This window comes from Prionailurus bengalensis, chromosome B2 (assembly GCF_016509475.1).
Source record: "Prionailurus bengalensis isolate Pbe53 chromosome B2, Fcat_Pben_1.1_paternal_pri, whole genome shotgun sequence".
Classification (NCBI taxonomy): domain Eukaryota; kingdom Metazoa; phylum Chordata; class Mammalia; order Carnivora; family Felidae; genus Prionailurus; species Prionailurus bengalensis.
The window spans coordinates 141,209,501-141,225,588 of NC_057349.1; the positions used below are offsets into that span (position 1 = coordinate 141,209,501).

The 16,088-nt window shown below is 45.1% G+C and overlaps 1 protein-coding gene across 13 annotated transcripts in view; it reads left to right on the top strand.

Annotated features, from left to right (window-relative positions):
* The first annotated feature begins 639 nt into the window (after positions 1–639).
* Positions 640–16,088, top strand: part of ARID1B (AT-rich interaction domain 1B) — a 449,892-nt gene continuing 434,443 nt past the window's right edge. For all 13 annotated transcript variants that reach the window (XM_043592659.1, XM_043592667.1, XM_043592660.1 and 10 more), the window contains exon 1: positions 640–2,463. In XM_043592659.1, coding sequence (XP_043448594.1) covers positions 640–2,463 — 1,824 coding nt within the window. The remainder of the gene's footprint in view (positions 2,464–16,088) is intronic.

A 16,088-nucleotide genomic window follows, 5' to 3' on the forward strand; every position in this document is an offset into this window, starting at 1 on the left:
TTTTCCACCTTTGTATCGTTCCTTTTAGACGTGAAAACAAACACGCGAACGGCCGGTTGGCAAGGAGACGAGGCACGAGGGGAAAGTGCAGCCTCGCGTTGCCCCACGCCGCCGCGCTCCGGGCGCCTGCGGAGCCGGCCCGAGCCCCGGGCCCGGGCCCGCCGGGTGCCCGCGAGGCTGCGCCCCGGCGGGCGGGCGAGCAGCGGCGGCGGCGGGCGCAGGGACCGGCGGGCGGCGGCGGCCGGCGCAGAGTCCAGTCCGCGTTTTGCGAGTGCACACGAGTAATCAGAGAGAAGTGGATAATAGTTGCTCGGGCTCGCTCGGCTCCCTCTCATGCCATGCTGGGCCCGATAGGCTCAGTCAGTCGTGTATTTACCCATATCCGGGTTAGAGAGGAAAAGAGAAAAGTTTCATTTAAACCTGAACTAAAAACTTTCACCATGAAATCACACAGCGGGAACAGGCCCAGACCGTAAGGCGTGACTCCCGGTTCGGCTCCGGCGGGGCCTGTGGAGGGGGAGGGGGCTCGCTCGATTCCCGTCGGGGCGTGTGGATGCGCACAGGAGGGGCCGCTGACTAAAAAGTGGGTTTTATTGTCTCCCCCCGCCCCCCGCCCGGCCTCGCCACGCCGCGGCGATCATGGCCGCGCGGGCAGCAGCGGCGGCGGCGGCGGCGGCGCGGGCGGGCAGCGGCGAGCGGCGGGCGCCCCCCGGGCCGCGGCCGGCGCCCGGGGCCCGGGACCTGGAGGCGGGGGCGCGCGGCGCGGCGGCGGCGGCACCGGGACCCATGCTGGGGGGCGGCGGCGACGGCGGCGGCCTGAATAATGTGCACCACCACCCCCTGCACCCCCGTCACGAACTGAACATGGCCCATAACGCGAGCACGGCGGCCGCCGCCGCCAGCACTAACAGCGCCAAGAGCGGCGGCTCCGAGGCGGCTCTCAAGGAGGGTGGAAGCGCCGCCGCGCTGTCCTCCTCCTCCTCCGCGGCGGCGGCGGCGGCGGCGGCGGCGTCCTCCTCTTCCTCCTCGTCGGGCCCGGGCTCGGCCATGGAGACGGGGCTGCTCCCCAACCACAAACTGAAAACCGTTGGCGAAGCCCCCGCCGCACCGCCCCACCAGCAGCACCACCACCACCACCATGCCCACCACCACCACCACCATGCCCACCACCTCCACCACCACCACCACGCACTACAGCAGCAGCTAAACCAGTTCCAGCAGCAGCAGCAGCAGCAGCAACAGCAACAGCAGCAGCAGCAGCAGCAGCAACATCCCATTTCCAACAACAGCCTCGGCGGCGCGGGCGGCGGCGCCGCTCAGCCCGGTCCCGACATGGAGCAGCCGCAACATGGAGGCGCCAAGGACAGTGCCGCGGGCAGCCAGGCCGACCCCCCGGGCCAGCCTCTGCTGAGCAAGCCGGGCGACGAGGACGACGCACCGCCCAAGATGGGGGAGCCGGCGGGCGGCCGGTTCGAGCACCCTGGCCTGGGCGCCCTGGGCGCGCAGCAGCCGCCGGTCGCCGTGCCCGGGGGCGGCGGCGGCGGTGGCGGCGGCGGCGGCGGCCCGGCGGCCGTCTCGGAGTTTAATAATTACTATGGCAGCGCTGCCCCTGCTAGCGGCGGCCCCGGCGGCCGCACTGGGCCTTGCTTTGATCAACATGGCGGACAACAAAGCCCCGGGATGGGGATGATGCACTCCGCCTCAGCCGCCGCCGGAGCCCCCAACAGCATGGACCCCCTGCAGAACTCCCACGAAGGGTACCCCAACAGCCAGTACAACCATTATCCGGGCTACAGCCGGCCCAGCGCGGGCGGCGGCGGCGGCGGCGGCGGCGGTGGAGGAGGAGGAGGAGGAGGAGGAGGAGGAGGCGGCGGCAGCGGAGGAGGAGGAGGAGGAGGAGGAGGAGGAGGAGCAGGAGCGGGAGCTGTGGCGGCGGCGGCCGCGGCGGCGGCGGCAGCAGCAGGAGGCGGCGGCGGCGGCTATGGGGGCTCGTCCTCGGGGTACGGGGTGCTGAGCTCCCCCCGGCAGCAGGGCGGCGGCATGATGATGGGCCCCGGGGGCGGCGGGGCCGCGAGCCTCAGCAAGGCGGCCGCCGGCGCGGCGGCGGGGGGCTTCCAGCGCTTCGCCGGGCAGAACCAGCACCCGTCGGGGGCCACCCCGACCCTCAACCAGCTGCTCACCTCGCCCAGCCCCATGATGAGGAGCTACGGCGGCAGCTACCCCGACTACAGCAGCCCCAGCGCGCCGCCGCCGCCGCCGCCGTCGCAGCCCCAGTCCCAGGCGGCGGCGGCGGCGGCGGCGGGGGCGGCGGCGGGCGGCCAGCAGGCGGCCGCGGGCATGGGCTTGGGCAAGGACATGGGCGCCCAGTACGCCGCTGCCAGCCCGGCCTGGGCGGCCGCGCAACAAAGGAGCCACCCGGCGATGAGCCCCGGCACCCCCGGCCCGACCATGGGCAGATCCCAGGTAACCCCCGCGCCGGCCGGGCCTGCTTCCGCCGCGGCGGCCTCGCCGCGCGCCTCGAGCCCTAGTTTCTTTCTCTCCGCGTACTTTTTCTGCGTCTTCTGCCGGGGGGGAGGCGGGGGCGAGGCGCCCAAAGCCATTTTAACTCGCGGCTGCCTCCCTCGGAGGCTGGGGAGCGCGCGGCGCCCGACTGCGCGGCCCGGGCCCCGGGGGCCTGGGGGAAGAGGGTCTCGCCGAGGGCCGGGACGCGCGCTGCGATGGCCGGCCGCCGAGCACCCCCGCCTCGCCACCCCACCCCGGGCGCGGAGCCGCGCGTCCGGAGCCGGGGACCGCGCGGCGAGGCAGCGGCGTGGGCGCCGGGGACGGCTCGGGCGGCTTTTGTAACAAAATAGGCGCTCCCGGCCGGTACGGTGCGGGGAGGAATATTGACCCCGTCTTCTCGTTTAGCGCCAACAATAAGCTTTAACTGGGAAAAGAATGAGGAACTTTGTCCTACCTCCAGCCACACCGCGTTCCCTCTTAGCCTGCAAGGTGAAGGCAGGAAAAATGGGTTAGCTTTGTGGCAAACCCAGTGTGTTTTTCGTAGTTCTGCCCGGCCATTCAGAGATACTCGATGCGAGCTTTGAGTTTGGATGTTTCGTAGCAAAAAGAATGCCCCAATTTACAACGACGTGGAGGTAAAATATTCTAAAATAAATCGATTCCTTCCTGAGAATAGCCAGGAAATCCATTATTTGGCTTATAGGCTGCTGGAAAGGAGTCACCTTCAACAGATAGGCTACGTTAAAGGGACACATCCCGGTTAAGTTGAACTTATTTTGATCATGGAACAGGCATACATTTTATTCAGCAAGTCCAGGAAAATAGCAGGCCAGTGAAAATTGATCTTTTTGGATCAGATTTATTTGGATTTTCTTTAATTTGCTGTCCCCCAAGTCCTACGGCGTTATTAGGAAGTGTCCTGCACTCTTGCTGTTTCTTGCTCGTAGGCTGAGCCTAAAGACTGACTTGATCTCCTTTGCAAGGTTTGGAATTTGAATTGTGGAGGTAAACTGGCTGTAATAGTCTCCAGACAGCTGCCTCTGAGTTGACATCTAATCTGCCATCTGATTGGCTCCCCTCTCACCATTGGGCATTTAGCACTGCTGATGTAAATAGAAGTGCTGAGCAGTACAGTCACAAAAATTCTTGCCACAAATAATAACTGAGCTCTATTACAAGCAGATGTAAGGTTGAATATTATTTAAAGCTTAAGTTATTATGAATCATAGTTATTAATAAGAGGATTAAATCCTGAAAACATTATGCTGGTGTCCAGTATTGGGCATTTACAAAAATCAGATCTTTGACAGTCTTAATGTGGACACTGCATATATCACGGACTTGAATTGTAGTATGAAGATGTGGCAATTGACATGTAATGAAGCCAAAAATTTTAGCAATTTCTGGATTTGCAAAGCGTTTATTGAAGTGCCCTTTCCAGATTAAACTGTGGGGGGAAAAATGTGAATTGTCAGCACACGTAGTTTAGTGTAAAATTAAAAATGATAACTTAACATTTCAAGATCCTGATATGCAGCGGTCTCTTTTAGGGATATTGAATTAGCTTTATAACAAGATGAAAGCTGTATTTCTAGTAATTTATGTTGTAACGGTGCTGATCATTTAAAATGTGGATAAGGAGTTTCAATTGAATTGACATAAGCATGAAGTGAGGAAACTATAATTTTGTACACAAGAATTAATCAAAGGGGAAACATGGATAATCTTGTGAAATACTGAGAATTATTTCATTATTTTCTTCTTGATTATTTTGTTGGGTTCGGTGGTGTGACCCTTATTTGAAGTGCTTACACATGTATTAGGGAAACTATCTCATGCAAGCTGTTCTGGGTGTGTTTCTTCCAAATAATCTTTCTGTTGTAGACATCTTAAATGCTGTGAAAGTTTTAAAAATCCTCATTTGTTAGGAAGGAATAACAGCGGTTGTAATCTACTTAGCTTATTTATTTCAGGAAGGCGTATTTTAATAACAGTCATATCTTAGGGGAGAGATTCGTCAGAGTCAACACAGGACTGAATTTAACAGATAATCCTGTGAATCCCTGGCCGAGGACATTAGTGTCCACTGGCTTTCAAATCTTTGGTTACTGGAGTTTAACTTTTAATGAGAATGTATTTTCCTGCTCTTGATAGAAAATTTGTGATTATCAATTTTCATTTTTGATGCACACAAGTGAAAACACAGAGGAGGCTCGTGTAACTAAACCCACGTAATTAATTTTAAAAAGATTTGCTTTGTCAGCTTGCTTTTAAAGGGATAGTTTAAAATTCCCATCTTGGTAAACTAGAACGGAGAGATGATAGAGGCAGATGTAGGTCCTTGTTACTTTAAAGTATTATTTCTTAATGGTACCAATCATTTTAAGTATTTTGTTTTCTTGGAATGAGAGTGAATCCATTATGTCCTCGGTGTGACCCTTGGGAATAGCTTTTTTATTTTTGAGGGGCAAGGAAACTGCTGGGCATATGACCTAGATTCACAGATTTCTCTTAGGTACTTTGCCGTATAATGTGTGGAATGTGTCTTTTTTATGTATTTTCTTTTTGGGAAGCTAGTATTTATTTAGTATTTGTTGTGATCATTATATTAAGGCATAGTTATTTATCCAAAATATTGAATCACTATGCCACTATAGGCCATAAAGTACTATTAAATCACGTTGTTAAATGATGAAATTTTCTTGTGGCTTTAGCACATTTAGTTTCATTTTTGATTTTAGGAATTGTTTATATTGGGCAGCAAATGTTTTGATAATTGGGAACAAAATATGTCTGTATATTGTATTGGGAAGGTCTTTTTAAAAAGTGAAATAAGCCATTTTATGATACAGTTTGTTGCTGGGTTTTTTTGTGAGATAAAGTATTTCGATAGAGCAGTTCAAAAGGAGTACTGAGGTCTGCTCCTGTAAGTAATATTGTATAATGTCCACATCTGTGCCAAATTCCATTAATGCTATTTTCACTTCAGTTTAACAGAATATAACACAACGTAATAAAAAGAGCCTTATTTATCATTCAAAGAAGTGACTAGCTGGCTTACAAAGCAGGAAGTTACAGACTGGTTCCTGATGACCTTAAAATTTGTATAAGATACATTATAGCATAACATCGTTCCCCACTTCCCCTCCCAGTGATGTTTTACCCTATCTGATGTTTTAAACCTTGTAAAGAAATTGTTGTGCCCTGAATTAATATATTTGCTGAGATATGGCTGGCTGGCTGGCTGCTGTGTCGTCAGAGAATGTGGAATTGGCAGCTGTGGTTCATAGAAAAGGCCTAGCATTTAAAAAACCAAAACAAAATACATAGAAAATATTTACAGTTTTCTGTTTTCCTAGGTTACCTGGGAGGAAAGGGTGCGTGGTTTGAAATTGTTTTCTTTGGATATCCTGATTTCTGTGTGCTTAGTTTTGACCATTTTATTTTGATGATAACTACTCTTTAAGGCAGCTGTCACTTAAATTTACGTTTATATTAACATAAAATTGATAAGTATGTTCTAGGGAGCATCGTATTCTTGTCTTGGCTCTGTAATGAGAAGCCTTAACTCCCCTTTTTACTTTGGTTGTGCTTTTTATCTGTATTTCGGGATCAATCTTTGGCAGGGCTTTTTCTGCTTGTTCCATTTTCCCCGGCATCATATTGTATCAGAATATCACAAGCGTGTTGTAGAGATGGAAATAATCCACGTCACTCTTAGACACTTAAACTAATGTACCTTCCCTCTAAATATCATGTTATTCCGTTAGAATTGAGAGAATAACATCTTCATGCTGGTGTGAAAATAGTATTAATTCTGGTTTGAGGACCAATTTTGAAAATGTAAGACAGTGTAGAGGAAGGTTCATAAATTCATTTGGTAGTTTTATTAGACACACGTTTTAAAGAAAACAGGTGTAAGAGAATGGGGTTGAGTTTTCAGTTCTATTTCTTATTAATGGACTTTGTTACTTTATATTTTGGGGCAGAGTACATCTAAAAAAAAAAAATGGCTTCTGATGTAATAGGAACTTACTTACTTCCATAGGATAAATACCTATATGACAGGCAAACTGAAAAGATGATCATTTCACTTATTTAACTCTTGTTCTCTTCTAGGATGAGAGTGGTTCGATTTAAAATTTGTTGGGGTCTCTGAAATTTTGCTACTTATTTTGAAGACTGATTTGGACATGTAAATTTTGGATGTATTGCACTGGGGACTGACTATATTAGCTTTTTGCCCCGCGTCCTAAATTTAGAGGTTTTTCTCACTATGCTAGACTGACACTGCTCAGTTAATGGATCTGTGTACTTTGATCCATCATTGAGGAAAAGGAACTAATAACTCACTTGTGTCACTTTCATTTTGGCCTGTGTGTAGTTTTGGAAGTTAGAAGCTTATATTTACATTTGAAAGAACTGTCATGTATCACTTAAACCAACAGATTTATGGAGGCTCAAAAGGAATGTTAATAAAACTCAAATTCCTTTAATTTTTTTCTTGCAATAATTAGATTTTCAGAGTGGATGTTACAAAATTTTTATGACATTTTATAATGCTGTTTATGCTTACGGGCCACTTGCACATCCTAGGCCTTTTTAGAAACAGATACTTGTTGGTCACAGGGTTTTTCTGAGGTGCCCTTTCTTCATCAGGATATTTGTGCAGATTCTCTGTGGATATGTGAAGGAGCACACCTGGCTGTGTATGTGTATGGGAGGCTGAGGGTTCTCTATTTGACTTCTGTGTGTGTGTGTGTGTGTGTGTGTGTGTGTGTGTGTGTAGGGAGGGGGAGAAGTACCGGGCACAACTGCTTACCCACTGAGGATGCGCATATCACAGATGTACAACTATCAAACGATACTGCTTTTACAGTTCGGAGGCTATTTATACAAGATTAAGTGGCTCTTTTTGGTTTAATTGGATGATTGAATGATAACTTTGATCTAAAAACTTGGTGTACGTTGGTGACTTTTTCCCCTGAGAATTTTGGTGAAGAGAAAATGATAGAGGTAGCGGTACCCAGGTGTCATTAAGTACACGCTTATTTTGCCTTACGCTAACACTGGAATGAATGGAGTTGTTGCTACATGCATACTGTGGTTTTAACTTAACAATTCACACTAATTGAGTGAGCGAGTGGATTTATCAAACTAAAATGTGTGGCTCCGCAGTAAGTTTTCAGCAAACATGTTCTATTTTCAAAGGCTTTAACTTGGAATAATTCTGAGAAAACTATTTCCTTAGATTTACGTATTTGAATAGGATCCAATAGACAGTTTTCAAAAGCCCACTTCTGAATGGATCAGTGCCAAGAATACTAGAAGGCCACTGAGTTTGACAGATGAACTAATGATGAAATTAATTTGTTTCTTGGATGATGCTTATTGGTAGGAAAGAGACCAGAGCTCTAAGATCTTCAGCATATCCGGTTTACCAATGGACACTCTTATTTTAGGTAGGTGGCAGTAGAATCTGGAACAGATCTGTCATAGCAAGACCGACCTTTTGAATTGAAGTAGATTTGGCCTCTGCTCACCATCTTTTGTAGGATGCACTTCTCAGGGTCTCATTTGGGCCTTGATGAAAGATGAAACTTGAGACTCAGACAGGTCGTTACTTATTAGGTGACTCTGGAAGGGAAGCCATATTTGATGAAAACCGGAAGAAAATCCTGGACCACGCTTTGAAAACTACGGGTTGCTAAAAAAAATTATATCTGTGTATTTTTTTATTGCGGTAAAATAACACAGAACATAAAATTTACCGTTTTACTCATTTTTAGGTGTGCAGTTCAGTGACATTAAGTACGTTCACATTGTTGTGGACCACCATCTGATTTCCAGAACTTTTTGTCTTCCCAAACGGAAATAAAAAAGTACATTTTTTCCTTCCCTTCCTTCATGTCAGACTTTCAAATGGTTAGTTATAATGTGTATTATAAGGAAAATAATCTTTTCATGGCCATTAATCTTGCTGCTTTGTAGTTGATTAGTAAATCCTTCCTCACATGTTCCCTAGCAGTGCTCAAGGGGTGTGTGTGTGTGTGTGTGCGCGTGCGCGCGTGTGTGTATGTGTGTGTTCGTTCCACTACTTCTGCCCAGCTCTGACTTTGGGGTGATCTTCCCAGGTTTTGTCTGTTCCGAAGTGTGTAAGTGTGTCCTATGTGGGTTCGTTGTTTCATTGTCAGGTCATTAAAAGTTTAAAAGCAGCTTTTTGAAGCCTTTCTGTTGAAAGGTTTGGGATACTTTGTTGAGAGAAGCCTCGTACTTGGTTAGATGATAGGATGTGGAAACGAACTGTTAGCATGATCATTTTTCCCTTTACTTCTCTTATCTTTTGCATGTTTAGCTTCTTTTTTAAATTACTTGTTATATCCTTCTATCGGTCAAAGTCATTTACAATGGTCATTTTTTTTCCAGTTGTGTTTTAGGTTTTGGGCCATCCCAGTCCCCCCTGCCCCTAGCCTGAGCAAACAGCCAGTCCGTGTGATGCTGGGTCTTTTTTCATAGTGTTCTGTGCCCCCAAGTTTGTGCTTCCCCCCTTATGTTTTTAATTTGTAGTCCTTTGTAAAGCTGCAGAAATTCTTTGTATGTGGAAAAATTCCTAAATTAAGATGATTGGTCTTTTAATTAAATTTAGAGGCAGCTGCAAAGGGTTGCTTCTTGAATCCTGGTTAGTCTTCAGAAGAGGCTTTTTTGTGTGTAAAATTTGGAATTGTATTTTCGCTGCCATTGATGCTGATATGTAGTCGCATCTTTAGCCGATCAGTTGTGTATATTAACCATGGATTCCACAGAGGACACAGAGAGTGAACTGTGATTTAAGAGTGTGTGCTTGGAAGCAACAATGATTTTTTAAGGTGTAAACACTTAGCATTTGTGCATGCTGTGACGTGTGTGGTGGACAAGTATCTACTCCAGATGATCGGTTGGCAAATATTTATTAAGCACCCATTTTCCTAATCAGCCCAGTGCCGGACGGTAGCTAGGGTCTGGGGATGGCTGTTGCTTCTGTGTGCAGTTCAGAGAGACAGCGTGCCAAGCCTCTCCCCACTGAACCTGGGCATGGCATTTTTGGCATCGTTGACTTAGAACTGGCTCATTTAAACAGAATGCAAATAGCAACCATGTGGGTCAGCAGTCTGTTGGCCAGCTTTTTTTGGGTGGGGGAGTGGATTTTGGCAAAACAAATAATTGTAGATTGTTGTGATATAGTTGATGTGAGCTAGTGACTCTTTTCCATTTCTACCAATCAATTACTGGCTTTGTGCTGGAACAAAATAAAGATCCCGCTACAAAGAATAATAACTAAGAGAAGGAAAATATAATCAGTTCGAAATTTATATAGAATGGTCCTTTTTCTTTTTCTCAGTTTTCTACATTACATAGGCTCTTGGAAAAAAGTTAAAACAGTCTGCTCAGATTTAGGAAGATACTTGGATTGCTGGAGTATTTTTGGTAACTGTTTAGATAATGTATGCTGGCTGAGGAGTAAATTCAGCTACTGCTTCTGGGTCCTGAAATAAACCTTTCAGAAAGCGAGGCATTGATGATTAGTGGAGGCTGTTCCAGAATTCTTAGTATCTCCTGTTTCTTTTTGTGATGAGCATCTTAGAAGTTAAACCACTCACCGCGCTTCATAACCTTATTTTGAAATGACTGGTAATTTTAAAATTTGTCTAGAGTTTGGCAACTAATTTATGAAAACTTAAGAAGCAAATTTGAAGTTTCCGTGACCATATATTTATATATATCAAGCTGTAACCCCATTCTAATATCCTTTAAATTTTCTGCTTTCAGCTCATATTTTTTTATAATAAATTCACTTTACCCAATGAATTATAAATGACCTTGGAAATAGAAACGTAAAACATTGCTACTGCTGAGCAAGAGTCTGTCTGAAGAAGCAGACATATTTCTAAGGGAACTGGTATGTTTGTTGTATATTAGTTTATTTCTGTCATTATGAGGATTTATGGGAGAATGCGAATATATCACGAGGCATCCTGATGTAATGGAAAGATCTTGGGCTTGGAGTTGGTCAGACTTTGATTCATTTGTAGGCTTGAGTGCCCATTTTCTCTGAGATATGGCAGAGGCTCAGTTTCCTGATCTGGAATGTTGGCTGCTGGGCGGGGCCGCCGCTGAGGTCATCTCTGTAAATCGGTGGCATTGTTCCGTGGTGTCTCTTTTCTTCCCACCTGCCTTCCCACTGTGTAGTGAGCCCTGAGTTCTTGTTCTCTGCCTGGCCCTGATGCGGTTCAGGGGTGTGGTCGCAGATAAGCCCCTGCCTCCATCAATTAGGTGACCCCAGTCCCTCCCAGCTGCAAAATTCTGTGCTGCTCTGAATTTTAAAAAATATGGTGCCTAATCAGCAATGCACCACTGAACATCTTATTAAACTATACTGGGTCCCAGACATGTTCAGTGAATATAAACTGAGGTCTATGCAAATATACAGATTTTGTGAATACCATGGCAATTTCCCTCACAAAATGTAGTTTTGTACTGATTGGGACTCTTGTGAACAATTGGATGAATTGGTTTTGGTTGATCAATAGAACTGTGATGGATGGCGTCATTGGATCTCAGGTGCTGCCTCACGGTATTCCGTTGTTAATGTTAATTAGTAGATTCTGAGAATTGTTCCTATCTTCTAGGTCTTTGTCCTTTCCACTTTCATGATCTATGAAATTGACTAGCTTTTTTAGGGGAAGTGTTTTCTGCAAAGGAACAAAGTTTCAAAAAATTAAAACTAGGCTTTTTTGCAATTCTGAATGGTGGACTTTGGTCTCTGATTCATGCTTAAGTAACTTACTTCTGTATCTGTTTCAATTTTACTGACTCTGTGGTTCACATTTGGTCCTTAGCAAGATTATCATTTACTCTGTGTATCACCAAGGGTGGTGCTGCTCTCAAATAGTCAAAGTAGGGAATGTCAAAGCTGAGAATGAATGCCAAGGGCCTGCCTCGGATATGTAGAGAGGAATGGTTTCTCTTTCTTTCTTTCTTTCTTTTCTTTTCTTTTCTTTTCTTTTCTTTTCTTTTCTTTCTTTCTTTCTTTCTTTCTTTCTTTCTTTCTTTCTTTCTTTCTTTCTTTCTTCCTTTCTATCTGTTAATGCTGAGATTTATAAAAGTATCAGGGACAAACTTTAATTCTATTATGAACAAATCTTACTGAGCACCACTTGGTGCTTAAGATACAAAGAGTAAATATAACGTATAATCCATAATTTTCCCTGGTGAATTGTCATGGACTCCTGGTGTTTTACAAAGTGGAAATTAAAATGAATGGCTACATTATTCTTCTGCAGAAAGACTATATCCCTCAAAGTGCATCATCTAAGAACTATTTGAATAGTTGATAATGTATCCAAACTGAAAATTTCCTGATGCGTGTATTATACATTTCCAACATCCGTTGCAAGAAAATCTGTTCAGTTACTGCTTCAAGGTTTTATGTGGAGGGTCAGCATACTTGGAGTTTGTTCTTAGGTGCTGTGATATTGATGAGAAACTGATCTTAATTTGGGTTTTTGTTTGGGCATCATAAGGTGAATTTTCAGCTAAAGAGATGACTTTATAGTGTCATTAGCATGAAGGATTTAGAATTCAGTTCATTTACCTTCACCATATTGAACAATCTCCTGTGTGTCGTCAGGGCTTTGGGACTAGAGATTTGTGTCATCATAGCAAGAGCCAGGGTATCGGGCAGATGTTTGTGGACGACCTGGTATGTGTGCCTGTACTGTACTGGATGGTGGACCTTGGTAAAATGACAACGCAGGGCCTAAGGGCCAGTAACCATGCTACACAATACAGTGTAAATAGTTTGGTGGGAGAAGTCTTGATGTTGGTGTCTCATCTCACACAGACTGGACTGGGGTCGGGGTAGGGGTAAGAAGGCGCTGCGCTAAATAAGGTCTAATAAGCTGAGAGCTGGTCAGTTAGAAGTTACATTAGTGAAGAGGCTTGGGAATGGAAGCAGGACGGGCAAGGGCAAGAGCCAAAGGTGTGCAGGTTAGAGAACCTGCAAGATTGGACATTCACCACCTGTGTGACCTTGGGCTAGCCTCTTTACTCCCTGGCGTTTGAAGTTCCCTCTGGTCTAAGGAGATGGGAAGGAAGACTTAACCCATGGAATTGTTTTAAGAAGGACACTTGATAAAGTTCTGGTACACTGCCTGGCAAGGAAGGGGATGCTTTCAAAAAGTAACAAAGGATTGTATTTTCTCATGGATAAGGAATTAAAATGAGTTAGCTGTGGTTCGGTATTAGTTAATTTGACAAGTTAATTTAACAGCCTATTAGTCTTTCCTCTCGGAACAAGTAGGTTAGCATTTGAAGCCTATTTCGAATCCAGACAGTTCGTTTTTTATTGCCTCATGTGTCTGTCCCTTGCCATGTGTTTGGGAAGAGTGAGTGCTGGGGCAGTCGATCACATTTCCAAAATGTCTGCTGTAGTTTTCCAGTCTTTTCTTACAGTCCTGGTTTTTTAACTGGTAAGGAAAAATAAATTCAGAAGATCGATAATTGGAGCATTTAATTTCACCATCATCAACAAATATTTAGTGGCCTTGGCGTCGGGACACTGTACCAGATGAAAAGATATCCGGGGAATATTGAAAAATTGTTAAACATCGTGGTGTTCGTTGGTTAGCGTAGAAGAACATGCGTAGGGTATCCTTAGGTTATAAAGTGAATATTGGTGATTAAAATAAAGAAGACGGTTTGTGGAATGTTTTCATCTTACTTCCTATCCCATGTAATTAGAATATGGATTGAATAACTCAGGCCTCATAAGCAGTGTAAATTTTGAATGGAAGGAAATTGGTGGTAGGCAGACAGCTTGCAGATTGGTGAGATGGATCTTTTGCTTTTAATTAATTTTCTCCATGTGCGAAAGAAACAGTTTATTATTGTTAACTGTTGAAAAGTTTAAAAAATTATAGTTCCATTTGTTATGATTTTGCTGGGTTTGAAAGTCTTCCCTTTCCCGACTGTTGGTGCCAGCTCCCTTTCAGTTTCATTTGGCTGAGTAGAGAGAACACTCCAGAAGGTGCCATGCTACAGCAGGCAGAGGCGTGCCTTGTGAAGGTCTTGGTTTCTCCCCTGCTGTCCATTATGTGGGGCGAGACTTTGTTTTTCCTCCTCCATTGAGACATTTGTCAGAAGTATGAACACTTTAAAACAGTAATGGTGTACTTTTATTCAGCAATTAATTAGTGAAGATAGGACGTGAAAAGCAATTTTGTGTTTTGTCTTTTATTGTGCATTAAGTTCCTGTAGTTTTCCGTATTGCTGTATTATTAATGAGGAGGGAGAGAAGAATGGAGGGAGAAGGTGAATTTTATTTAAGACAGTTATATTTGGGTAACTCAAAGGAATGTGCTTTTTTAGTCTAACTACCCTTTCCTGGTGTTTCATGGTTCTTTGAAAAACTAATGTAAAGACGTTGTAATCAGCTCTTAAGATTATTTGCGCCAACTGGTTGTTAATATGTGGACGTTTTATTCTTGGTGCGTCTAGAAACTTCATATGAATGTATTTTATGAAGAGGAAGGTGTACTAGCATGGCTAAACTGGGGAGGCGGAAATCTGGGTTTGATTTGCACGCGTGGTATTTTTTAGGGACGCGCAAAGTTTCACACATGAAATAAACTAGGTAGTGTGTGCGGCATCACATGATCAAAATATTTTTCCCCTTACCGCTGCCAGAAGCTATCTATTGCTTTTCAACAATCTTACTTGTTGGGCATCATGCCAAGATGTTTAAGACAACCCCTTACGTGAGCTGTTCCATTCTTAACCTCTTTGACTGAAGTGCCGTGACCTTCACATATGTAGATTAGCCATGTGCTCTGTGAATTGAAACTTGCTGCCTCAGGAAGAAAGGGTTTTTCTTTTTATTCCACTGGGAATTTGACAGCCATTCATCCCTGACCTGGGCAGAGGTAATGCAAGGAAATTGGATTCAAATGGAACGCGGACAGATAACACAGGGAGGCAGACAAGCTTTCTACCTTGTCGAGGATGAAAATATCCCGCGGTATAGATAATGTGCTGATGCGAAGGATCTGAAAAGCAACAGATACAGAGGGAGATAGATAAATGTAGGCACTTTGGAACAGTGGCCTTTAAAAAAGGAAATTGCCATTATGGGCCTTTCTAATTAGTTTTGACTCTACTCTTTCTCTTCCTTTCTAACCTAAGTTTTTGAAGTCTTTTTCGAATTTGTAAAAATTTCTAAACCCTACTTGAGAATTAAATAATACTAATATCGGGGGCGAGCGTGGGCTTAAATATGTTGAAGCTAGATGAGTCTTTCAAAAGTGGAAGTCGTTAGAAAGTTGGAGAGATGAATGTGTCACCTGTATCTAGAAGAATCGGCATGTTTCTTTGTCTCTACGCTCTAAAATTTTGAAATGATACTTAAAGAGATAGTTTTACTCACGTGAGAGTTCTTACTGAGTTTCGTCATGATTAATAAAAATAATGAACAAAAATAACCAAAGAATTTTTGTATTTTCATTAGACAACCAGTTTTAAAGAATGTTCACCTTTGCTTTGTTAGTAAACATACTTGAAATTAAAGTAAAATTCAGTATCAGTAATAGTCCTGACACTTGATTAGGTTGATATGACAGAGGATTGCGAAGGAAAGTTCTCATTATAAGAATAATGGGTCTGAAGTGGTACTCCAACTGGTTTCTTAGCAAAAGGAGGGGATGATTAGGGCAGTCTGAAATTTATGAGTGCTTTGGTATGGCTTTCAGAGCCGAGCCTTCCCTGGGTACGTTAGGGCTTGTGAAATACTATGGGTCAGAGGCTCGCTTGCTGGCTCTGGGGGAGGTGTTGTTGACATCCAGCCCGTTCTATGGGGTGCAGAAAAGGACGTCTGCATGGGTAATGTGCTTACTGGATACAGTGGACGAAGAGGAACACACAGTTATCCCTTGACCTGAAGAAGACTGGTTTCTTTCCATACGAGGACTATTGAGAAAAACAGCGACACGTATCTGGTCGTGATCCTGCAGAGCACGGGGTCTTCCGTGGACTTCTGCTAACATGCAGGCACGAGAGCGATGGTCCACAGATGGCAGGACTCGGGGCTTAACCAGCTTGTTTCTGTGCAGCTGCGAAGATGGTGCAGCGGGGACGATGAATGCCAGGCTGGGGTCGTGGGGGGGGTGCGCGGGGGGCCCCACTGAGAACACAGAAACCGTGGGGACAGGTGCCGAGTGACCCTCCCAGGAGAGTGGGCGCCTGGGTGTGGACGGGACGAGCAGAAAAGATGGTAGTGAATCAGCAGCCACTCCTTGAGGGGTTTTTCTTGTTTCCTTGTAAACAGTGGCCTGTATGAGACTTTTAGGTGCGGACACGGGAAATCTGTCTGTCCTTCTAGTCAGGTGTCATTGGTAAAACTATTACAAACACACTGCTTTCTGTTCTTCTCAAAGAAATGCAGGTTCAGAGAAAAAGTTTTAGAAGAGCCCTGGGTAATAGTGATACAAGAAAGCAGCAACAGTAATAATAGCTCCTGTTACTGAATACTTACCTGTGTAAGTATACTTACACAC